This window comes from Ananas comosus, linkage group 20 (assembly GCF_001540865.1).
Source record: "Ananas comosus cultivar F153 linkage group 20, ASM154086v1, whole genome shotgun sequence".
Classification (NCBI taxonomy): domain Eukaryota; kingdom Viridiplantae; phylum Streptophyta; class Magnoliopsida; order Poales; family Bromeliaceae; genus Ananas; species Ananas comosus.
In genome coordinates this window covers 7426414-7451376 of record NC_033640.1, presented here as the reverse complement: position 1 = coordinate 7451376, position 24963 = coordinate 7426414, and the positions used below count along the sequence as shown (strand labels likewise).

The 24963-nt window shown below is 38.7% G+C and overlaps 2 protein-coding genes across 4 annotated transcripts; one reads left to right on the top strand and one right to left on the bottom strand.

The window, feature by feature from the left end:
- On the top strand, positions 1354-11529 carry LOC109725358 (ras-related protein RHN1-like). Of its 3 annotated transcripts, XM_020254515.1 has the most exons (8): positions 1361-1521; positions 1664-1682; positions 5820-5897; positions 5979-6146; positions 7048-7096; positions 7470-7543; positions 11070-11163; positions 11235-11529. In XM_020254515.1, the coding sequence occupies exons 1-8, from the start codon at positions 1397-1399 to the stop codon at positions 11336-11338; spliced, it is 711 nt and encodes a 236-aa protein (XP_020110104.1). In that variant the 5' UTR covers positions 1361-1396; the 3' UTR covers positions 11339-11529. The 3 variants fall into 3 exon arrangements, with proteins under 3 accessions (XP_020110103.1, XP_020110104.1, XP_020110105.1); XM_020254514.1 differs by having other exon boundaries at positions 1354-1521; positions 11070-11529; XM_020254516.1 differs by lacking the exon at positions 1361-1521 and having other exon boundaries at positions 1553-1686; positions 11070-11529.
- Positions 12681-24685, bottom strand: LOC109725922 (lysine-specific demethylase 2A). The gene is made up of 2 exons (XM_020255323.1): positions 24210-24685; positions 12681-13078 (listed from the first exon to the last, which is right to left on the bottom strand). The coding sequence occupies exons 1-2, from the start codon at positions 24438-24440 to the stop codon at positions 12875-12877; spliced, it is 435 nt and encodes a 144-aa protein (XP_020110912.1). The 5' UTR covers positions 24441-24685; the 3' UTR covers positions 12681-12874.

Below are 24963 nucleotides of genomic sequence, written 5' to 3'. Positions count from 1 at the left end.
CCTTACGATCAAAAGCTCACAAAATTGACAATTTTTAATGGCCAGTATGGAATACTTGCTAGATTAACGGTATAAAAGAATCGGAATAGGTTAAATTTTCGATAGAAAATTTTATTCACGGCCTAAATAAAGATCAATAACTCTGATCTTAAATTGAAGGATCCGATCAACTATTTTTAGGATGTCGTTCGATTTTGACCGTTCATTTTATACCCGCTTAATGGACTTTATTATGATTCTGAAAAATTACGAAATTTATTTTTTAAAAATTTTAAATACTCCAGATAATATTTAATGGAGTGGATCATCGATTCGGAAGCCCCATCATCAAAAACAACTTATGAATATGAAAGGCACTATACTCAAAAGAGTATAGTAGCCCTACTCTCTCTCTCTCTCTCTCTCTCTCTCTCTCTCTATATATATATATATATATATATATATATATATATAGCAGGGGTGTTGTGCTGTTAGGAGCACAGAGACCTTCGTGCTCCAAAACTATTTACGATGATTAAACTTTTGAATCGACAATCGGCTCCGTTAGACATGATCTAACATATTTGAAATATCTAAAAAATAAATTTTGTAGTTTTTCGATATTATTTACCTAATGATCAAAAGGATTCAAAATCAACGGCTGAAAATAAAAATGTCACAAAAAGTGGTGATATAGTACTAAAATTTTCGATTAGAGATATTGATCTTGCTGTAGATAGTATAAAGAATTTTCAATCAAAATTTAATCTGATTTGAATACTTTTATACCGTCAAACTTGAAAACGGCAAGTATCAACCATTAAAAATTATTGATTTTTGACTCTTTTAATTGTTAGGTAAATGATATTGAAAAATTGTAAAATTTATTTTCTAAATACTTCAAATACATTAGATCAAGTATAACGGAGCCGATTGTCACTTCGAAAGTTTAATCAACGAAAATATCTTAGGAGCACGGAGGCCTCCGTGCTCCTAAAAGCACAACAGTCCAGCTCTCTCTCTCTATATATATTATATAAATTTTAACTATTTGAATGATAGTTCAATCCAATTGTAAAGAGACCTACATTTTATGAATTTTAATTATTAGATTTAGATTCTATTTTGCTCATTTTCTTTCAAGATTTTATCCGGTAGTAGAACTGACAATCTAACTTACTATCCGCGGACCGTCTGGTGTTTGACTCGTTAATAAACGAGCTGAACATAAGCTAAATTTTTTTAGCTCGATATTTTAACGAGCTAGCTAGTGTTCGAATCGTTTAACAAATGGACCAATAAGAGTCGGCTCGTTGACAGCCCCAGCACTCCCCCTATAACCAGTAAAATAATTGAATGTGTGAGCTCAGTTAGTTAATTCGCGAATTATTCGCGAATTTTTGAAAAAGCGAATTAAATGGCCGCGGGCGCAAACACGCAATCATCCATTAATGTTACTGGTGGTTTCAACTTTCAAGCAGAGAACCTAACGGTCGGACTCCACAACCTACCGTTCCAACGCTTAAACCTACCAGAAGAAGAGTTTGTTGATTGCTTCCTTTTTTTCTTCATCTTCTCCTGCTTTTCATTCCTCTCAATTTCTGATCAAGAACTCCTCCTCTTACTTCGCCGGATTCTTTTTCTTGTGTTTTTTTTTTTTTTTCATGTCGAGGATGGGAAGCAGAAACTTGCAGGTCAAGCTGGTGGGTATGTCTTTCCCTTTTGTTTTAATCTCTGTCATCCTAATTATTATTATTATTATTATTTGTCTTCAAAGCGCACGGTTTGTAATATTTCGATAATCCAACGTATATTTTTTATTACAAATATTCAAATTATTATCATTCAATTTAAGTAATGGAATTATTGTAGATTTCTAGGCGGTAGGAATACTGAATTATCATAAGTTAAGAGGTATTCTGATTTTCTCATTTTCATGCTTAATAAGTATATATATATGTTAGTTTGTAACAACCTTCTGGCCCAAGTGACTTGATAAGTTCATAACAAATTTGTCGCTCCAAATACAAAATATAGAAGCATATTTCTAGAATATTACAAACCTTGAACCAGACAGTTCAAAGTGTTGTTTTATTACATTAAGTGTTATATGACAATCCCTAGTAGGCTTTTTTTTTCTGTAATAAATGAGAATGGGATCTGAATGTTTTTTTTTTCTTTTTAAGTTCCTGCTACTAGTTCTGTGCATCTGCTTTTATGCATGTGGTCGTGGTTCTTACTATAAAATATTGAAATATTGTTTTAACAAAGAAAAAAAAGCCTCTTTTTGCATTGTTGCTTTTTTTTAATCTTTTAAAACAGTAATTTTATAAAGTTTTATTTACACGGCATGTACAGTTGTTGTACACAAGCATGACTCGCAAACTCGAATTTCTACTGCTAGACTTGGATGTTGGAAAGTTATCCTTAGTAGGTGTTTAGCCGTCTCATGTTGTAATGTTATTGATGTAAGATAATACATTTTAATTCTTTGCCCGTTCACCTAAAATACATTGCAGATGATTATGATGAAAGAACTCTGATACCATTGACTAGATTACACTTTTACGAATCTTACTGTAAATGTTATGTTGGATAAGGCCGTGGTTTTATTGGTAAATCATCAGGATGGTTTTTGTCTTGTTACTAGTTACTTGGTGCTAACTAGCTTAATTAGTAAGTAGTAACTTTGAGCGCGCGTGCTGAATTTATGAATTAGCAATCAATTAAATTCGAAATATGGCTTCATCCACCTTGTCAGAAATAAGGAGGATCTTTCGGTGAGTGCAAAATGACAATGTATTGCTGACCGTCCCCAGAGCAAGTGGCAAAAGACTTGGTGATTGATACCTGAGATCCCAAGTTCGAATCCTAGTTGATTCACATTTCCAGCTAAGTTTATTTCTAAATGAAATAAACGAAGTGGGTAGTGTGCTACCTATCTCTCAAAAAAAAAAAAAAAATGATAATGTATTGAAGATATCATCAAAGTACTGTGTGTTCAAGTTAGTCCAAAGAGCATGGTAGTAGCATGGAAATAGGATGACTCTTGTTCTGCTCCATGCCTATTTAATGTTGTTTTAGTTCAAGGACTAGGAATTGTATGCTAGATAAGGGTCCAGCATATGTTTACTATTTAATAGCCTCTATTTCTGATTGACTCATCAGAACAAACTACTTTTCCACATTTTTCTTGTTTATGTCATAAGTGTTGGAAAACAGTCTATTCTTGTAAGGAAAATTTTAAAATAATATATTTTGTTTATGGATGTGATTCTTCGTGAAAGGATGCAATCCTTAGTGAATGGATGCAACTCTTAGTGAATGGATGCAACTCTAATCAAAGGGTATGACTTTTAGAGTGAAAGGATGTGACTTTTAGTGAAAGAATATGATATGAAAAGACATATCTTTATAGTGTGTCTCTTCGTACATATGCCCGTTGGAATCAATGGTTATATTCATTGAACTTGATTCATATAACTATTTGGTAGTTATGATCAAATGAAAAGTCACAATCGAAAGGTCACTTCACGAAACACCTATTCATGAATAGTCACTTCACGAAACACCCTTTCGTGAATAGTCACTTCATGAAGCACCCGTTCGTGGCCTATATAAGTCCATAGCATTGGTTGCAGAAGGATACAGACAGAAAACAGTTGAAGAGTTGAAGTCTTCATTCATAATAATTCCATTCTTGTTTTATATTCTATTTCTTTTGACAACTTAATCGAGTGAGTGCTCAAAGGCTCGACTTCGTGTGTGCAAACGCAGTTGAGGTTTACGCTTCATTGTATCCTGGGAGGTTGTTCGTTGACCCGGTGCACACCAAATTGTTAGAACGGTGGGGACGGATTAAGCCTTAAGGAAAGTGGCATTGCTACACGCCTTGAAGCCCTTTTAATCTTTCTATTTCATACCTTTATCACAATCTGTTCCAACAATTCTTTTAGCAAAAATTAACCTTTTTAAATATTTTGATTTGAAAACATTTAAACAACTCTTTTGAAAAATCACATGCAAGAATTGTTGTCAAAATATTGCAGAGATAAAGAGTACAGATTAGGCGTGTGGGGGGTGGAGGTGTGCAAGGCACTAGTTTAGAAGCAAGATTGTCCCTCTATGTGCGAGGCTTCGGCAATTGTTTCTAGCAAAACAATGACCACAAGCTACTTCGTCGGCACGTCTCCAGAGTAGCCCAACGCGAACCAAATAGACTTCCAGCAAATAGAGTAAATCTTAGAAGAACAGTAAAACTCAGTGAAGGTTAATGTAAAGCTCAGAATAGTAGTATATAGAAGATTAAGATGTATATGACCTCTTCTATACCCTTCTCCCTATATAAGCTTGGTTGCCGCAATGGGTGGCTAGTAAGCACAGCCGCTGCAGGCAGCCAAAAGGGGAGCATGGGTCCAATGGCTACTCCCCTGCTCCAAAAAAAAAAAGAGATAAGGTTTAAATGTAGGTGAACTGAACAAGGTAGCCAAGACCGCGCGCGCGGCTGGCCCCAGCTCAGCTCGTTTATGAGCGCGTGCGTGTGTTTAGTGGGTTGCACCATTCTCATTATCACCTAAGCAAGTGACATGGAGACGATGCAGTATATAAAGCACTATTACATGTCATTGAGTTTCCCATGTAGGACACCGACCGTCTCTAGAGCAAGTGGCAAAGGGCTTGGTGGTTGGTACCCGAGACCCAAGTTCGAATCCTAATTGATTCACATTTCTATCTAAATTTATTTCTAAATAAAATAAACGAAGCGGATAGCGTGCTACCTATCTCTCAAAAAAAGAGTTTTCTATGTAAGACTAAACTCATATGTAGTAAGTGATGCATAAGCTCCCAGGTAAAGCCCATTTGATTTTGGGCCACCCAGGAGGCCTATAGGTCAAAACGAACTTTAAATCACTTTAAATTAAATAAATACTAGCAATAAGTTCCTACTATTTGGGTCTGCTATGCAGATTTTTTTTCAACTTTAATTCTATTTCTTGCAAAGTTCTCAATGAACCCATGAGTTAAATTTCTATTCTCCTTCCTTTCTTCCTCATCACTTCTACTCCTTCAATCGCTCTCGAGGCATTTTCTAGATCTATGAAGTACTTATCCTTCTTGGAGCATTATAATGTCTTGCCAAATATGCGTAAAGCTATCTCATTTAATTTTCATCCACGTTATCCTCTTGAGTTACCACCTCTAACCTGTATTGGATACAAACATTTTTCATTTTACCTATTCTAGTCCACTTAGCATCCAGATCCTCATCTTTACTAAATTAGCTTGCTTTTGTTATGGTTAGTCTTGTCCATATATTTCTTATGTTTTTGAGGGTAGTGTATAGCGTACGGGGCTGAGAATAAGCGTCCATTTGCATGGGCCATGCCCAACATGCCATACCATGCAGACAAGATAATTGTAAGATACGACTCTCGTGCCGATGGCACAGCTCAAAACTTTTTTTTCTTTAAAATTATTAAGTCATTATATCAATAAAATACAAAAGATTTAACAAAGAATATGTAATAAACAATTATAATTTATTGGTGCCAAAGAAAAGTAAATATTTCATACCATATTGAGTGGGGACACAATTAGTTTTAGCAACGGCACATTTTTGTGTGGAATGGCATGGACCGTACTGTACTGTTTTGACAAGTGCTCGGCACTACCCCATGCAATAACACCTAAAATCCTTGGTACATAATGATTGCAACACACGTCGGTCTCCTCTTGTCCCTTTATTTGAGCTAATAAACGGCAAATTCTTTATATAAAGCACATAGATCCAAATATTTAGCATCAAATAGACTCACAAATCTAGATGTGTTTCATTCCAGGTACTTCTTGGAGACATGGGAACGGGGAAAACCAGTATAGTGTTAAGGTTCATCAAAGGACAATATTTTGATTGCCAGGTTTGGCTTCTCACATTTATTCAACTTATTTGATCCAACTACTTGCAAATGGTAACAAAGGATAATCGATCCTTGCATCAGGAATCAACAATAGGAGCAGCATTCTTCTCTCAAATTCTTTCACTGAATGATGCTACTGTAAAGTTTGATATATGGGATACGGCAGGACAAGAGCGATATCACAGTTTAGCTCCAATGTACTATCGCGGTGCAGCTGCAGCAATCGTTGTTTATGACATCTCAAGCACTGTAAGTCATATATTATAGCGACTTACGCCAAATGTTACACTGACTTCTACTTCATACCTTTAGTGTCCTTTTGTAATTTATTGCTTTGAATCTTCTTTGGATGATTCTAATGAAGCCGGATCTTGTAGTAGTATTCTGTTATTTTATAAGTGAATATCTCTTTCTTTTGATTCATGCTAGCTAATGCTTGTTTTGTTAATTGCATCAACTCCTATATAACTGTAACTACTATTCTGTTAATTATACTAATTTCTATTTCTTGCGATTCATGTGGAGATCATGCTTGTTTTATTTCAAATGAGTTTTACAATTTCCACTGCAGCGAGATGTGTGGTTTATTACATATTATACTCGTAATGTCGTCTTACAAATTCGCGTTTGCTCTTTGAAGTTATACTCTATTGCACTGGAATTCGTCTACATGGATTCGCTTCGGACTAAATTTCGAATAGTTAGTCGCAGACAGTAGATCACATAGCTTATGGTTGTTTTTATAACTTTGTATATATTCACCCCCTATCTCATTTGTCAATATAATGTCAATGACCAAATTGGAAATCAGTGCAGTTCTCTCTCAAAAACAAAGCCAGGATTTAATGTTGTGACTTGCCTTGAAAGAATCGAAATTCTTGGTTGTAGTTTAGATTCATGTAACTCAGGAGGAACCATCAAGAAAATCCTAAGATAGGAGAATAGCCTAGGCAAGGATAGAGCAATATGATGCCTTTTGATTTAGGAATATATTTTCACCTCAAGCCAAAGAAACAGATGAAGCTAAGTACCTGGAAACAATGGGGCTTCACTTGTAAGTGGTACTTAGTAGTAGTTGTACTCAACTATTCATGAGTTCTTATTGTGATTATTAACTACTATGGCTGACAATATGCTTCTTTGCCACAAGGATTCGTTTACTCGAGCTAAAAGGTGGGTTGAAGAACTTCAAAGACAAGGTGACATGCACTGTCCTGATTATTTGCTTTCAAAATATTCTTATTCTGCACCATTATCGCAACTTGTTTCAGTTCATACTTTGCATTATTACTTGTTTCGGCTCATAGGGATTATCAAATAAAGAAGGAATAATTAGTACTTTTCTGAATAACTAGGATCCTTGTTATTTGGTTGTGAAGTAGATTTTAAGTGATCAATAAAAGCGAACCACAGTAGCAAGACAACACAATTAGAAAGACACCACCATCTAGTATAGTTATTTTGGTCCATAAATATATTGCTTCATAAATTGTCCGTCGTCGTCCTCATCATTTTAAAATCTTTATATAATTTCATCAACTTATGTGCACTTTTAATTCAATTCGACTACAGGGAATCCATATTTAGTGATGGCATTGGTGGGTAACAAGGCCGACTTGGAAACAAAGAGAAAGGTGGAAGCAGAGGTAATAATTATATCATAATTCCTTGTTAAGACTCTTCATTTAACTTAAGTGGTTTGTTTTTACTCGCATCAAGTTTAAAGGAAGGAAGAGTTAAATGAATATCTAGAATTTGAATATTCTGAATGAAAACACTGTAGGTTAGCGATATGAATATCCAGCTCACTTACAGTATAAACACTAAATGGGTCAGATAAATGAACCCTCAAAAGTAAGGAGGATTAATCTTATAAATTCAGTGTTGCTATTCAATCATATATGGAGTTAATTCCTCCTGAGTTCGACTGAATCTTTCGTATTCATTCCAATGAAAAAGGTAGCAATGAAGCTATATGGGGACTAATCTCTGTTTTCTCATGCATACTTGTTTCTGCGATATGTCTGAGCTCAAGCAACGCAGATTGGAGGGTTCATTGAACATGGAATAGTAGCCCTAAATTTGTATGAAAATACCTAAATCTCTTTTTTGCACAATACGTTGGCAGGACTAAAAAGGGCCTTATAGAGATTTTTCTGAAGGGTGTGAAAAACAAGTCTAACCCTTTCTTGTCTATCAAAAAAAACCAAAAACAAAAGTAGCCTTGGTATCTTCTAGGATGAGAAATAGGCCCTAAGTATGTTTTGGGAAACCAGAGGATAGGAGTAAAATTTTCCCTCTCTTTTCTTGTTAGGCAAATATAATTTGGATACAAATATTTCCGTACAACTAGGGTGTTATATATATATATAGAGAGAGAGAGAGAGAACTAGGATAGATTACTATTAGAGTGCGTTTGGTTCGCGCTATCTTTTAAAGATTCCTAGTAATCCAATGGGAATAAAAAAATATGACGGTGTTTAGCTAAACGCACTAAGTAATCTAGCTGGTAATATTAGATTCACTTGGAAATAAGATTCACCCCAAAGTACTAATCTCATTCCCTTGAGAGATGGTGGGTATCCTCGTATTAATGGATTGGGGTAATCATAATATGTCTAATCTCTTTCTTTCTTCCTACCCGCCGGCTAATTGATATTATTTTTCTTTACACTCTAACCTTATATCTCTCTCTAAACTTATTTTTTTCTCTAAAATTCAACTTTTTTTCTCTCTCTAAACTAAGCTCTCTCTCTCTCTCTTTCTAAAATTTCAACTCTCTCACTCCCTCTAATTTCGACTATATTTTTCTTTCTATTTTTTTAATTATGCTCACGCTCTCTAACTTATACTCTCTCACCCTTTTTTCTAAAAAGATGTTAAAACTTTTGATAACATTATCTAAAATTAAATAAATAAATAAATTAATCAATTGTATATTTTTAGTAATATTAAATAAAATGGCTAATTAATATTACCGTGCGAACCAAACATAGGAATTTCACATTCTTAGTAATAGGATGAATAGGAATAAGATTCTCGGATATCTTTTATTCCTAGTAATCTTTCATAATGCGAACCAAACGCACCCTTAATGGCACCAAGTCATTGGTGCTATTATGTTTTTAGCCCTTAGATGAAATAATGGTCCCTAGAGTTGAGTGGGTGGTTGGTTGAATAGTATGATCTACATATGGAAACGGTCAAAGGGGTAGATCTAAAAACAGAAAACTTGGTAGCACCCAATGCTTGGTGCTATCGATAGCATTGTGTGTGTGTATATATATAGCCAGACTCTGTATAGACTAGTGTTACTATACTCTTATGAGTATAGGCCTCTTTGTACTCAAGTTTTCGGCCGTTGGATAAAGAGATATGCGGTTAGGATGATAGTGGTCCCTAGTTAGGATGATAGTGATCCCTTAGGGTTGAGTAGGTGGTTGGTTGAATAGTATAAGCTAATGGATGGAAATGGTTAAAGGGGTAGATCCAATGGCCAAAAACTTATGAGTACAAAGGGATCTATACTCGAGCTACTATGCTATCGGAAGCATAAGGTAATTAGTGCTTCCGATTTTTTAGCCCTTAGATCAACCCTCTTGATCATTTTTAACCATTGGATTAATATTATTACCCAATGGGTACCGCTCAACCCTAGGGGGACTACTCAACCCTAAAGGGACCACTATTATCGTAACCGTACAATCTTTGATCAAAGGGCTAAAAAATCGGAAGTACCAACTCCCTTATGCTTCCAATAGCATAGTAGCTCTACACACGCACACACATAGCATAGTAGCTCTCTATATATATATATATATCATGCTAGTCTTTTTGAGACGCAACTCTTTCTACCGTTAGATTTTACTCTGCGGTACTTTAAGATTTGCACATAGTGAAAGCTAACGACTAAAAAGGGTGCATTTGAGAAGACACATCTTATAGAAATATTACTCTCTAATATAGGTCGTGTAAATGTGTAATTGTGCCTGGCAAGGCATGGAAAATGTAGCAACAATCTTATGCCTTGACTGCGACTATCTACAAAATAAATAACAAAAAAACAATATTTTATAAAAATTAATATGGAAAGGTATTTCAAGAGATCGAGAAGATTAAAATCTTAAGAATTGAAAAGAAAAGAATAGTCAGGATGACTAGCAACTCGGAATAGTCCGGGCAAGGGGTCCGGCACAGCCTAGCCTGGATTAACATGGGTTATGCCATTATGTCCAACTAGAATGCTCCAAATATTCTCACATCGAATGAAAAAGGGGTTGTGATTGAAAATATAAGAGACGAAATACCCTAAAAATATTAACTGTGTTTAAGTATTTTGGATCGATGGTTTGGATTCAACGAATTATTAGTACTGGCAGGTCGAGTCGTTACACCAACACAAAACTCGGTCGATGGATCGCAATCGGTAGAACTTTGTGATGTGGTGAAACCACCACATCGCGGGATGTGGTGACCCGCTAGTGTGCCACTAATTTTTGCCATTATACAACCAAAGCAGTACTTCGGCAGTAAAGAAGGACTTGAAATTAGAAGAGAAAAGAAAATAATCAAAGCCTTCAAGGCTCCAAACAACTTAATAACTCAAAATTCTTCAAATTCACTTGTTTAGATCGTAAGCTTAAAATTGTAAATTGGAGATTATTGGATGTTCATCTTCCTACTAACAGTCAATAATGAAAATATCAGTGTTTGGACTTAACACAAGGAACATGGACACTCAGGAATCAGAATATGTTTTGAATTTTTAGGCTCTTAACAGTAGCTCAAAGCTTCGTACAGGACTTCACACTGATCAAAATTTCTAAAGCTTCTGCCTGGCTAAGAATAATGGCAGTATTCTATTAAGTTCGATCGAGTTCCCATATTTTTTAAAATTGTTTAATATTTTTCAAATTAACTATACACAAGATTTTGATTCGATGAAACTGTTCAATGTCGAGAGGAAAGCATATCACTGATAATGGTGTTTTTCTAATCAAACTGTTTGGATCGTTTGGTGGTTCACCTAAAATTAGTCATGCGAACACCTTTGAGACAAATCCGCCAGCGTTGTACTTCATTAGATTCTTGGTCTTGCATAATTTGAAGATATTATCTTCAAAGGACGGTATCCAAGGACGAGTTAAACTTGTTGTGCTTACTACTTTCCAGGAAGGCATGCAGTATGCTGAAGAAAATGGGCTATACTTCCTAGAAACTTCTGCAAAGACAGCGCAAAACATCAACGAGTTGTTCTACGAAATGGGTAAGTTTACTTCTTTTTACGACAATATTTTAATATGTTCAGTTCTTCTGTGTTTCCGAATTCTTTCGCAGCTACGAGATTGGTTAAAATATGGCCTTCGCGCAACCCTAGTGGGATGAATCTCAACAACCAATCTCTTGACGGGGGCAGAAGGCGCTTTTGTTGCTCTATCTGATTAATCGATGAATAAATACTCTCTTGTTGTTCTGTATGGTTTAAACGTATGGCTATTAAGGCGGTTTTCTCAAACAAAATAGCTCTTACTTTGTACATTTATAAATTACTTACTGCTTGCCTCAAATGCGTATCCATGGAAATATTTGTGAAAAATGGTGATATAATTAGTGCAGATCCTTGTTATGCTTATGTCAAAGATTGAATGCTTTCATCAGTTTCTGGTTTTTAGGTACCAATGCCAGTTGCTGAATTGGTTGACAGGGCTTAATGAGACATCCTTACAGTAAATGCTGACAGTAATCATAAGGCACCTAAGTGACATTTTTTAAACCAGAGGTGGAGGTATTTGAACATTGAAGTTTACTCATTTATCAAAAACTTAAATTTTGGTTTCTAAAACCTTCAAATGCTTCATATCAAATCCAACTATATAGATGGCAAATTCATTAGCTCTAGTATCAAAGTTGGGATACTATGGAATGTATTCTACATATTAAGTGTTTGCCGATTTCTCTGTGTTAAATTGATAAACTTGTTTTAGAGGGTGAAATAGTTGAAGTCAGCTGAAGTTCTGAAAACCTATGAAATGTCTAGATCTGGAATAATGGCTCTGATTTTCAATCAAGAAATTCTGTACTGTGTTTGAAACTAATTCAGTTTACGCCACTGTATCAAGAAACTCATTCTACTTAGCATGATATCAAGGACGGACAGAAAATTGTAAATTTGTTCGATATTAAATGAAATCGATCATCATAGCATGTAAATGTAGGGTCCCCAAGTTGCCAAGATGGAGTGAGCAGAGCGAAAGAACGGAAGGATCATCAGCAAGGGGGAGGAGTAAATTGATCCCTGAACAAAATGTTTCAGCCCAAAGTTGCAAAGCTAAACATTGTAAACTAAATCGACATAGTCATAAAAAGATCGAATGTGTGGCGAAAACCTCAATCTCCATGTACAGTCCAATATCGAGACTCAGAAATACCTGAAACTGCCACCAACATCTGCACCGCAAGTGCAGCCAACTTAAATAGAGATATTTTTCGATTGATTCAATCACCAACATTTTTTTTTTTTACCATGAATGAAACCCATCTTGCACCGAACTCAAATTCCCAAACCAAACAATACTTAAAAGAGAAATGTTTGCTAAGCAGGAAAATGGCCACCAACACTGGCCTGCAAACATCCAGATAATGCTTCTGCTCCAAAAAGAAGTCAGGTTCAAGCTTCTTTCTAGTTTCACAGATGAGAGAGCATTTTCATACAAGCAGAATCAGTCTCGACAAATTTCATCAAACAAGAACAAACATGTCCAAACTCGATCAACAGAAGGAACAAACAGAGAAAATAACTATAGCGTGAAAGCAGCTGTGTTTTTATTAGCCAGCAAAAGAAACCTCAAATTTTGATATTGATAAGTAGGTCGATAAGCGGCTAGCTTACATGAGTCTGCAGATAAAGCATGAAGAATATTTCATACTTCTACTGAAATACTAGATATGTTTCTTACAAAATCTTCCTAGGGATCTACTTAGAACATCCATGATTGCTTCTCAGGCTTGTCGGGATCTTCCTTGTCGGGATCCTCTTCTTCCTCTTCCTCTTTCTTTTCTTCCTCCTCTTCTTCATCCTCTTCGGGAGGGTCGGCTGGCAATGGAGTGGGAAGCGGAGTTTTCATTGGGCTGAACTTGGGGAAGATGTCAGGTCTCCTTCCAGGCTTCGGCCTCTCCCACTCCTGGAGCATTATGCAAACCATATTAACTTCACATGATCAAACAAAGTCTATTTGATGAAAATATATCACGGAATTGTTTTCCAGTTGTTGGCTATCCATCGTAAAACTTGACCAAATTGGGAATCGTAGATGATTCACTGTACAATTTTTTTTTTCATATTCTACTGCTTTTTAGTGGAAAAGGACAAACTGAAATATCTTTCATACATATTGGCCCATCAGTCATGTTCTAGATAAACAAGCTTGCGGGGTAATATAAGGAATAAATAAAAGAAAAAGACCAGCTCTTAATGGTCATCACATGGAATCCTAAACAGCAAACATAAACTGTGTTTCCCATGTGAAGGCTTCAGTTCCTAACTATTTGCAAAGAATATGAAAGCACTGCACCGAAGCTGTGTCTGTACTGTTAATCTTGGATGATCAAGCATACACACATACAAGTTGCAAGAAAAGTTTCAACCTACTAAATGAACCTCATATTTGCAAAATGCCAACAGTATCCTGTACACGCCAATCTCAATCAGTAGACCTAAATAGTTGCCGGTTAGAAATCAATTGATTAGCCTAATAAAGACCTGCTCAAGCTTATTGCAGAAAATAAGCCTGAGAGAGTACTTCAAAATTCAATCAGACCAACTCAGTTTCATCGAGTTTAGAACATAACAAGACTGGTATCACAAATAGATAGACAGATCAAGTAGCAATATCAAGTGACAATCAGGCTCCTTAATCAAAGACAACCATAGCTACCCTGTTAGATTGACCTCAGCAGGAAACTATGGAGCTAATAGTGAGATGGCCCACGTATCTCAACTCAAACACCATATTGCAACACCCAGATTACCAAAGGAGCGCAAAATGCTTTGCTTATACATATCATCAAGAGATTCCTTCCCTACTCCTACTTATGCAGTAAATAGGCTAACATACCACCTTATCAGTCATTCAGTTCATTAAAGAAAAGACAAAAGGATGATGATACAGAACCCAATTCTATAAATCCCAAAAGAACTAGTTCAGATTTCAATTGGGCTATGCAAAAAAAAAATAAATTACTATCACACTTGTCTAAGATGCAAAAAAAATAGGGGCTACAAAGAAAAATATATGAGTTAGGAACAATATATCTGGAGTGATGATATGAAAGATATATATAAAAACCTATGGACAAATCCAACAGTGTGTTAGCCCAAATTTCTGAATATGACCAAGCATAAGCATCACCCACTAATCAAATAGGCTGGACCTAATACAGGCTGAACTTCCAAGTTCTTTTCTTTCTGATTGTTAGCCTACAAATGTCCTCTTACACGTATTTTCACAGAAATAAGATGGCGTCGAAGGACTGTAAAGTTAAGCAGAACAAAGATGAAGCTAAGCAGCAGTTTCTAAGAATATCAAATAGAGTATAATCCCCAAAGAAAGAAGAGTATAAAGGTCAAAGTTGAAGACACCATGATGAACATCATACAGTACTGTAAACTACAATTAAGGAGACAGAACTTGAACCTCGTTATCTAAGGTAAGGAAGAAATCAGTTAAGTACATAGAAAATCATTTAGAAGGGAAATCTGTTTCAAACAAATAACAACAGAATGAAGCTTGAACAGAAGTAATGTATCCTACTAAAATCAGAAAAATGTAAATATAAGGAATCTGAATGGAACTAATGAACCGAGGATCACCACAAAATTTCAGACAATAGCTCCTTATACATGGGTTATGGCAAATATATGGTGGCCAAAATAATCATTTTGGTGATTCTGAAGCATGCAATTTAAAATTGCAAGTGACAATAAACGGTTCCCAATTTACCAAGTACTCTATCTATTTGCTTCAAATGCAATATGAACTAATTACCAAATATCCAAGTTTGCAGTTTCTGTTTGGTCTTCTTCTTGCTGCAAGAACACTTAATACAAGATGTAATATGAAGTTTTATTTTAAATATCCAGAGATTCCATTTGTATTTTCTAACCATAAGTTACTTTCTCTGTCCTAATATGAATCAAAGGGAATTATCGACTCCACACATGTGGCTGATTATCAACATGAGAAAGTATAGTACAGCTAATTGTTAATCCCTCATATATTGAATCTAGAGATGATGACTAAAGGGATCCACAGAAGATTGTGCCGCTCTAAGTTTTTCTCTCACGTTCTTTTCTTCTGTTAGCTATTCAGTCTACTATCTTATTTCTCAGGGAATATTGAATAGATATCCTTAAAATGTTTAGAACCACATATTTATCTCTCTAAAGTTTATGCTATCAGATATTTCCCAATTCACGCAAATATCCCACTTGATGTTAAATTGTTAACTGTTCAAATGTTACCATTTTCTATGCAAATCATCACTTTAGACTTACAAATATGACCTAGTAAAACACTTAGATTATCATTTTTCAGTCTAGTTACTTTATTTCGCACATCATCTCATCTTAACTATAAAACAAACGTAATTTTTTTTAAATCCACTTACCCTCGAGGTATTTTCTAACAAAATATTTTAAAAGGCATCACAAACAAGGTTTAAAGTGCCGTGGCACGGGGACGTGCCGTCATGTCCCTGGCATGGTACGGCACAGGCACGCTTGCGTGCCGACACGTGGCATGCTTGCGTGCCGATAGATACGCATAACCTCCTACTGGCACGCTTTGGCACGGACTTATTTCAATTTTTTTGGTTCCAATAAACTCTTATAATGTTATTTTGAAAAATTTAAATAAATAATTATGAATATTTATTATATATACCTTACTATACTCATCAATTAATATGCATGTAAGCTTTTTGTAAGTAAAACACAACTATACCTGATATAGAATAAAAATTAAAATACAATAATAAAATTCACAAGTACAATAATTATTTAAATTTACATCTTTACATAGAGATAACTGCTTAATTCGACATAGATCGTCGCGCTTGATTATATGGCGTATTGTCATCTGCAGATACAAGATTTATTTGACAATATTGATAATAAATATTGCTAGTATTGTGAGAAAGTCATATATTTCCGATATTATATCCATATCTTTTGTTCTTTTATTCTTTTTAAAAATATCTGATCAAAATTTATTTAGGAGATCGATTTTTTGTTCCCTTGATTCACCGAAAGCTTCGCGGTGCGACAATTTTTGACAAAAATTTTTGCGAAGAAAAAATGGATGTCTGTGGTGGAAGCGGAGGGCTTGGGCCTGTAGCCCACCACTGACATCCGAGGGGGGTGCAGAGGGCGAAGCCCACCGCGGTATGGATTAGATATGTCAATTAAAAATTTACTCCTATATTGATAAATAAGAAGTTAAAAAAAGGGCATCCGCCAAAAAGCAAAAAAAAAGTTGAAAAAAAGAGAACAAAGTGAAAAAAGAAAAAACAATATAGGTGGCCCCGGGGGGGCTCGATACCCCAGAGAACAAAAGAAAAAGAAAAAGCCAAAAAAAAAAGGAAAAAAAAAATGAGAAAGGCAGCGGCACGGCAGTGTCGCGGCACATGGTCGCGTGCCGCTTTGTCTTGTGCGGCACGCGGCCATGTGCCGCGGCACCCAGGGGGGGTCTCTGTACCGTGCCCCCTTCTTAGGGGCACGGTACGGCACAGCTCCGTGCCGTACGGCACGGGCAGCACTTTCATCCTTGATCACAAAACATTAAGAGGATAAATGCATAATTCTTAAAATTTGCAGGGTACATAGGCAAATGTCCCTATTTCTCACTTCATTACAATCTTGAAAACAAGTTGCTACTTTCTTGACCAATAAACTAATTCGTCAATGTGTCAATGGAGGAAATTCAGGAGAACCAAACGGAATGTATTGCTAAAGCGCTCTGGTGGAGATGGCCATGCACGGGTGGCTAAAGTATGTGTATACCGGTGCACCTCACCCATCATCTCAAGTTCTTCTCAAAACTTTTGTTACGAACCTGACCCTTTCGCAACCCGATGCTAATCGTAGGAAAGCGAAATGGAATGATGTGTCGCTTACCTGATCCGATTCTGTGATCCGATGACGTTGCGCACAGAGGATCGAAGAAGAGGAGATAATGGGATTCAGAATTTGACTGAATCCAAATCCTTCGGTATCAGATAGAAGAGATAGAGGAGCAAGTATAGATCTGAGGTGAGAATAGAGATGGGCAAGAAGAAGAAGAAGAAGAAGAAGAAGAAGAAGAAGAAGAGAGAAGAGTGGAGGAGAAGAGAGTATTAGGGGAAATTGGGGAATCTTATTCAAACTTCTCATAGTTCGTTACAGGCATGAGTTGCTACTTATACTCCTCAGCGTGAGGATCAAAGTGTAAGAATTACAATGGCGAGGGCTAATATGTAATTGTAATTACACTCAGTGGGCTATAGTGGGCCTATTCCTGGTTTGGGCTGGACTCCTCCACTGGCTCAGCTTCAACCGCCTCTCTCCTTAGCCTTTCGAAGTCGGGGCAAGTGGTAAGCAGAACCGTTACCCGTTAGTACTACATACTGCTTCCGAGACAACCCGTCACCCGTTAGCTGATCCAGAAGCCGGAGTCGGGCGCAGTGATGCTACAGTGAGGGAACACGAACCCGTTGCCCGACAACCTTTCTTCTATAGATTCCGCCGCCGCTGTTCATCTTCACCATAGATCCTCTCGTTCTCACCTTTCTACTCAGCCTACTTACCCTACTCCTCTATTCTGATGCAACGGTCGTAACAATCCCCTCCCCTTGCAGCATCCTTGTCCTCAAGGATCAAATGCCGGAAACTGCGAAGTTAGGAACCGATAATCCTCCCAAGTCGCAGATTCCTCAGGCAAGTTGGTCCATTTAACCAGAACCTTAGTGGCCGCCCTATTTCCTTCGCAAACCATCTTCCGTTCCAAGATTTTCTCCGGCTCCACCAGCAACTGTCCTTCCTCCCCCACTAGCGGTACTGTAGGGGTCACTGATACGTTCTTCTTAGGACATCTTTTGAGTAGAGACACATGGAATACGGGGTGGCTTTTGGATCCCTCAGGTAATCGTAGCCTATAAGCGACAGCTCCCACCCTCTCTGTTACCTCATAGGGCCCGAAGTATCGTGAACAGAGCTTAACGTTTTTCCGGACAGCCACCGAGAGTTGTCGATATGGTTGTAGCTTTAGGTATACCAAATCTCCGACCTTGAACTCACGATCTGTGCGTCGCCGGTCAGCAAATTGCTTCATGCGGTTTTGAGCCTTTTGCAAATGTTCCCTGAGTTCAAGTGTTAGTTTCTCCCTTTCCTTTACCCAATCCTGTACCACTCCTTCAGTGCTTTTAGCGAGATTACCGATCAAATAGTTGGGTGGTGATTGTCCATAAAGGGCATGATAAGGAGATGTGCCCAAGGATGTGTGATAATTGGTGTTGTACCACCACTCCGCATGTGTTAACCATTGATGCCATTTCCTTGGGTGTTGAAAACACAGGCAACGGAGGTACGTTTCCAAGCATCTGTTTAACCGCTCCGTCTGTCCATCAGACTGGGGGTGGTAGGCAGAACTCATGTGTAATTTCGTTCCCAATAAATGGAATAACTCTTGCCATATTTGGCTAGTGAAAACTCGGTCCCTATCTGAGACTATGATTTTCGATAACCCATGCAGACGGTATATGATGTCGAAGAAAGCCCTGGCCACTTCTATGGCTGTATAAGGGTGTGTCAAAGCAATGAAGTGCCCATATTTAGATAGTCTATCTATTATCACTAGGATAGAGTCTTTACCGTCGGACTTAGGTAATCCTTCGATGAAGTCCATGCTGATCTCACTCCACGTTCGTGTGGGGATTGGTAGTGGTTGGAGAAGTCCCGTGTACATAGAATTATCTGATTTGTTCTTGAGACAGATTTCACACTCCTCGACATACTTCTTCACATCCTCCTTTAGCTTGGGCCAGTAGAACACTTGTTTCACTCTTTTATATGTGTGCTGTCTTCCTGAATGACCCCCCAAAGGAGAATCATGCATCTTCTTTAAAATCCTCTCCTTTAATTTCTCGTCTGCTCCAATATACAATCTTCCCTTGTACCTGATTAGCCCCTGTTTGTAAGTATAATGACTCTTGTCTGGGGTCTGAAGCGTGAGACTGGCAGCCAGATTCTTGCAGTGATCATCTGCCTCATAACTTCTAATTACTTCTGTGACCCACTCAGGAATGGCTCCAGTGATTGCCTGCATAACTCCTTCTTCCACTCCTTTTCTCGATAATGCGTCTGCTGCGCGGTTTTCTTTCCCTTTTCTATATTGAATCACATAATCTAAGCCCATAAGCTTGAGTAGGCCCTTTTGTTGGATAGCAGTGTTGATCTTTTGCTCCAATAAGAATTTCAAGCTTTCGTGGTCAGTCTTGATAGTGAAGGGCTTCAAACTGAGGTAATGGCACCATTTCGTAACTGCCGTTAAAATAGCGAGGAATTCTTTTTCATATGTTGAGAGCCCCAGATTCTTCTTGCTGATTGTTTGGCTCATATAAGCTATAGGTCTTCCTGATTGACTAAGCACAGCCCCGATTCCTTGGCCACTGGCATCTGCTTCTATCTCAAAAGGCTTTGAATAGTCGGGCATGGCCAGTACAAGGGCTTTCGTCATCGCTTCCTTTAACCGCTGGAATGCCAGGGTGGCTTCTTCGTTCCAAATAAAATTATCCTTCTTTAGGAGCTCCGTTAGTGGCTTGCTTATTATTCCATAACCTCTAACAAATTTCCTGTAGTAGCCGGTAAGTCCTAAGAATCCCCTCAACTCCTTTACGGACCTGGGCAGCGGCCACTGAAGCATTGCTTCTATTTTACTTGGATCTGTCGACACTCCTTCTTCTGTGATAACAAAGCCCAAATAGTCCACTTGTTTCTGCCCGAAGAAGCATTTAACCCTCTTAGCACATAAACTATGGTTCCGCAGTAAACCTAACACCTTCTTCAGGTGCTCCACATGCTCATCCAGTGTTCTACTATATATCAGAATATCATCGAAGAACACTAATACGAACGTTCTCAAGAAGTGATCAAAGATTTCATTCATTATTGCTTGGAACGTGGCCGGCGCGTTAGTAAGTCCGAAAGGCATGACCCTAAACTCATAGTGGCCGATGTGGGTTCGAAAGGCTGTTTTCGGTACGTCATTGGGATGCATGCGGATTTGATGATACCTTGACCTTAAGTCGATCTTGGAGAAATATCTGGCCCCTCCTAACTCATCAAGTAAATCTTCAATAATGGGAATCGGGTATTTATCCTTCACTGTGAGCTTGTTCAGTTGCCTATAGTCGACGCAAAATCTCCAAGTGCCATCCTTCTTTTTAACCAAAAGAACGGGCGATGCGTAAGGACTATGGCTGGTTTGGATTATCCCAGTTTGTAGCATTTCCTTGATTTGTCTCTCCATTTCGTTCTTTTGTTCAAAAGTGTACCTATATGGCCGAATGTTGACTGGCTGAGAGTCTGGTAGCAGAGTAATCTTGTGATCTCGGCTTCTAGTCGGAGCTAAACCTTGTGGTTCCTGGAATACATCCCCATACTCTTGTAGCACAGCTTGGATAGGCTCGGGTATTTTTTCTTCTTTGCCTGTGTCTGGTGAGATCCACTGTGCTATTGCACAGCAACTGCCTACCAGAGGTTCCTGCTGTAATTGTTTAGCTGTAATGCTTCGTAATTGAGCCTTGTCAACCATTCCTTTGAGATGGATCTTCTTCTCTCCTTTTGTAATGATGACAGTGTTAACCTCGTAGTCGAACGTGACCGGGCCGTGAGCCTTTAACCAATCAATCCCTAAAATCATGTTAGACCCCTCCAGCCGTATCACTCGCAGGTCAGCCGGGTACTTTTCTCCCTGCATCTCTCATACATAATTGGTACATTTGAGCTTACTCAACACCTTTTGGCCATTAGCCACTGTTACCAAGAGTGGGGTGGTAGTTGTGATGTTTGCCTTAGTCTCCTTAGCTACCCCAATGTCAATAAAACTATGAGTACTCCCGGTGTCGACCAGAATGGATAAAGACTTACCCTTATTCTCTCCTTGTATTTTTATGGTATCTTGGCTATCCTCGGCACTCAACGCATGAATTGATAATTCCAATTCCTCTGCCTCCTCTACTTCGACTCCATTTTCTCCTTCTATTTCCTGTAAACTAATCTCATCATATACTTCAGTTACCTCTGAGAGGGCTTGTATGGCATTAATGGTTTGCTGCTTGCATGTATGGCCCGGACTGTACTTATCCCCACATTTGAAACAGAGTCCCGCTGCTCGCCTCTGCTCGATTAATTGCCGATTAGGGAATGCCTTCTCTGCTACAAGCTTGGGTTGGTTCCTGGTGGTGTCGGAATATCTTCCAGATGTTGCCGAACCTATTCCCTTGTAGTGGCTTGGAGAATTGGTGATCCCTTGTAATCTGAACATCTGCTTATTCCTTTTCATCATAGCGGCTATGGTCTGTTCTTGCAGTTTGGCTTGTTCGAAAGCTTGCGTCAATGTTCGTGGATATAACATCTTGACGGCCGATTTGATCTCTTCCTTCAGTCTACTCAGGAAACTGGAAAGGAAATAATCCCCGAAAAATTGTGAATTAGTAGTAAGCAACCGTGCCCTTAAATCCTCAAACTGCTCTTGGTACTCCTCCACTGTTCCTGTTTGCACCAGTTTATTAAATTCCTCCACCACGTCCACCAATCCTTTAGTATCAAATCGTTTACAAACTTCTTCCGAAAAATCGGCCCAATTGACCACCCCTTTTTCTGCTAAATACCCTTGTAACCAGGTATCGGCCTTATCATTCAAGTGCATGGCTACTAACTCCATCTTTTGATGTTCCTTAATACTATAGAATTCAAAGTATCAATCACATTTTCTCACCCAACTCCTCGGGTTGTCATCCATGAACATAGGAAAGTCTAATTTTGGATACGGAAATTGAGACCCTGTTCGATGTATTGTGGATGGTATATAGTTGTCTTCCTTTGAATGAGAAATAGATGGAGTTGGTAAGATACCTCTCTCCTCTACACTGATTGAGGATGTAGCTCCCCTGGTGGATGCAGTTTGTGGTATGTTCATCAATAGCTCCATAATGTGTTCAAGCTTTTTTGAGGTATTTGCAGATTCTCTCTTCCAATCCTCATAATGGGTTTGACCCCCCACACGTATCGCCTCTATCCGACTGGTAAGTGATTCAAATTTTCTCTCGCTTCCCGTTGCTAACTCTTGCATTTACTGTTCTAAAGCATGAACGTGCTCATCCAGTAACTTCAAACGGGTTCCTTCGGCCATTGTTTTGCTAATAAATTTGAACCGGTTGCCTTTTGCAGACCCAATTTTGCTCAATCTCTGGCGGGATCTGCCTGCAAGAAGGTTGCAGGCACCAGGTGGGAACGTCGAACAGATGGCGAGCGTTTAATTTCCCTGCCAATTCTGTGAGTTCAAGAACCGAGGAAGGTTCTTACAGCGGCTCCCTTTGTCCAGAATCACCTAGAGGTAACCCTAGAAGCACAGGTAGCTGTGTCGACGTTGGATTCAACAGTTTGTAAAACCGGAGTCCTTGCGACTGCGCTGTACCGATCCCTGGGATCGAGACCGCTCTGATACCAAAACTGTTACGAACCTGACCCTTTCGCAACCCGATGCTAATCGTAGGAAGGCGAAATGGAATGATGTGTCGCTTACCTGATCCGATTCTGTGATCCGATGACGTTGCGCACAGAGGATCGAAGAAGAGGAGATGATGGGATTCAGAATTTGACTAAATCCAAATCCTTCGGTATCAGATAGAAGAGATAGAGGAGCAAGTATAGATCTGAGGTGAGAATAGAGATGGGGAAGAAGAAGAAGAAGAAGAAGAAGAAGGGAGAAGAGTGGAGGAGAAGAGAGTATTAGGGGAAATTGGGGAATCTTATTCAAACTTCTCATAGTTCGTTACAGGCATGAGTTGCTACTTATACTCCTCAGCGTGAGGATCAAAGTGTAAGAATTACAATGGCGAGGGCTAATCTGTAATTGTAATTACACTCAGTGGGCTATAGTGGGCCTATTCCTAGTTTGGGCTGGACTCCTCCACTGGCTCAGCTTCAACCGCCTCTCTCCTTAGCCTTTCGAAGTCGGGGCAAGTGGTAAGCAGAACCGTTACCCGTTAGTACTACATACTGCTTCCGAGACAACCCGTCACCCGTTAGCTGATCCAGAAGCCGGAGTCGGGCGCGGTGATGCTACAGTGAGGGAACATGAACCCGTTGCCCGACAACCCTTCTTCTATAGATTCCGCCGCCGCTGTTCATCTTCACCATAGATCCTCTCGTTCTCACCTTTCTACTCAGCCTACTTACCCTACTCCTCTATTCTGATGCAACGGTCGTAACAACTTTGTTTATTTATTTTCCTCATGTTGCAAAGAATTTTGATCATCTTCTCGAGAATTTTGATCATCTTCTCGAAAGTCCTCCAAAATTTTTCGTTCTCCAAAAAGCCTTTCTTTCTTCCTAGTATCACGGCCAGTCCAACATTCATATTAGTGTTTAGAATTTCAACATCCTAGGAAACGAGTTTCGTATCCTCATCCTTTAACCAGTCCATCAAACCCAAAACCCTCAGGGCTTGTTTGGTTCACTTAATTTAGACTTCGGAATCGAAATGAGATTCACTGATTCCGATAGTTGTTGTTTGTTTTATAAGAATCGGATTCCGATTTTCATTCTACTCTGAAATAGGAATGACCCAATCCATTTATGGACCAATCCGGTTTTAAATTCTTGATTGGCCTATTCCAGAGTAAACCATTCAAAAACCCTCTCAGACAAATGCCTCCCCTTCCACTTCTTGATCGCTCTTCTCTTTCTTAACCAAAACCCCTCTCTCAAAATCCTAGGTGCTTCTATCGTTCATTCCGATTTTATTTCAATAATGGATGATTTGGCATTTCATTTTCCATTCCGATGCAATTCAATTCCATTTCTTCATTCCCATTCCAACCACAACCCAAACATGCCCTCAATGTAAACTTGACCTAGCCTATATTTTCAATTCAATATATCAAGAATCTTCTTATTCCTAGTACAAACAAAACAACTACATTCCAAAGTAAAGTAAAATCGACTGCAAATATAAGCAAGATGATAATGAAAAAGAAGAAGAAGAAGGAGATTACGATGGGGAAATCGAGAGGAGAACGGCGGGTCATCTTCTCCTCCTCCGGCGCCATGCAGACTACGAGACTTCTTCCATTCCGACCCCGCTGGAGCGGAGCGAGCACGCGAACGGCGCTAAAACCCCTACCACGGGCGTCGCGGCGGCCGCCTCCGACCGTCGTCACCGCCGCCACCGCCGCCGGTGATGGTCCGGCGAGGGAGGGTGCCGACAGGCACCACGAATACGCCATGGAACGCCGATGCCCTAATTTCCTTTTTTTTTTTTCCTTTTATTTTCCCTTTTCGTTTTTGTACTTCGAGCACGTAGAAACTACGACAAGAGAGTAATTTTATATATATATATATATAGTTCTTCTCCTCTCTCTCTCTCTGTTGTTTGGTGAGGCGGCGAAGACCACAACAACCCGCTTCGCCACCGCCTCTCGTAGATAAAAACTGAAGCTGGGATTTGGGCACAGTAGTATTCGCCGAGGCTTCCGTGTGGTTATGAGGATATATGGTAAAAATGCAAGGAGACCCCTCAATTATTCCGTTTGCTTTTTTTACAATTAGCTCCCTGACAAAGTTAATTTTAAAACTAGCACCAGTAAATTTATATTTACAAAAATGGTCCTGCTCGTGCCACGCAAGCACCAAGTCAGTGCCATGTAGGCGGGGCTGGGGCCAGGTGAACCATTCACCGTGTTCTCTTTGTATTACTACCCCGCTCGAGCTCCCACCCTCTCCTCTCACTCAATCTCTCTCTCTCTCTCT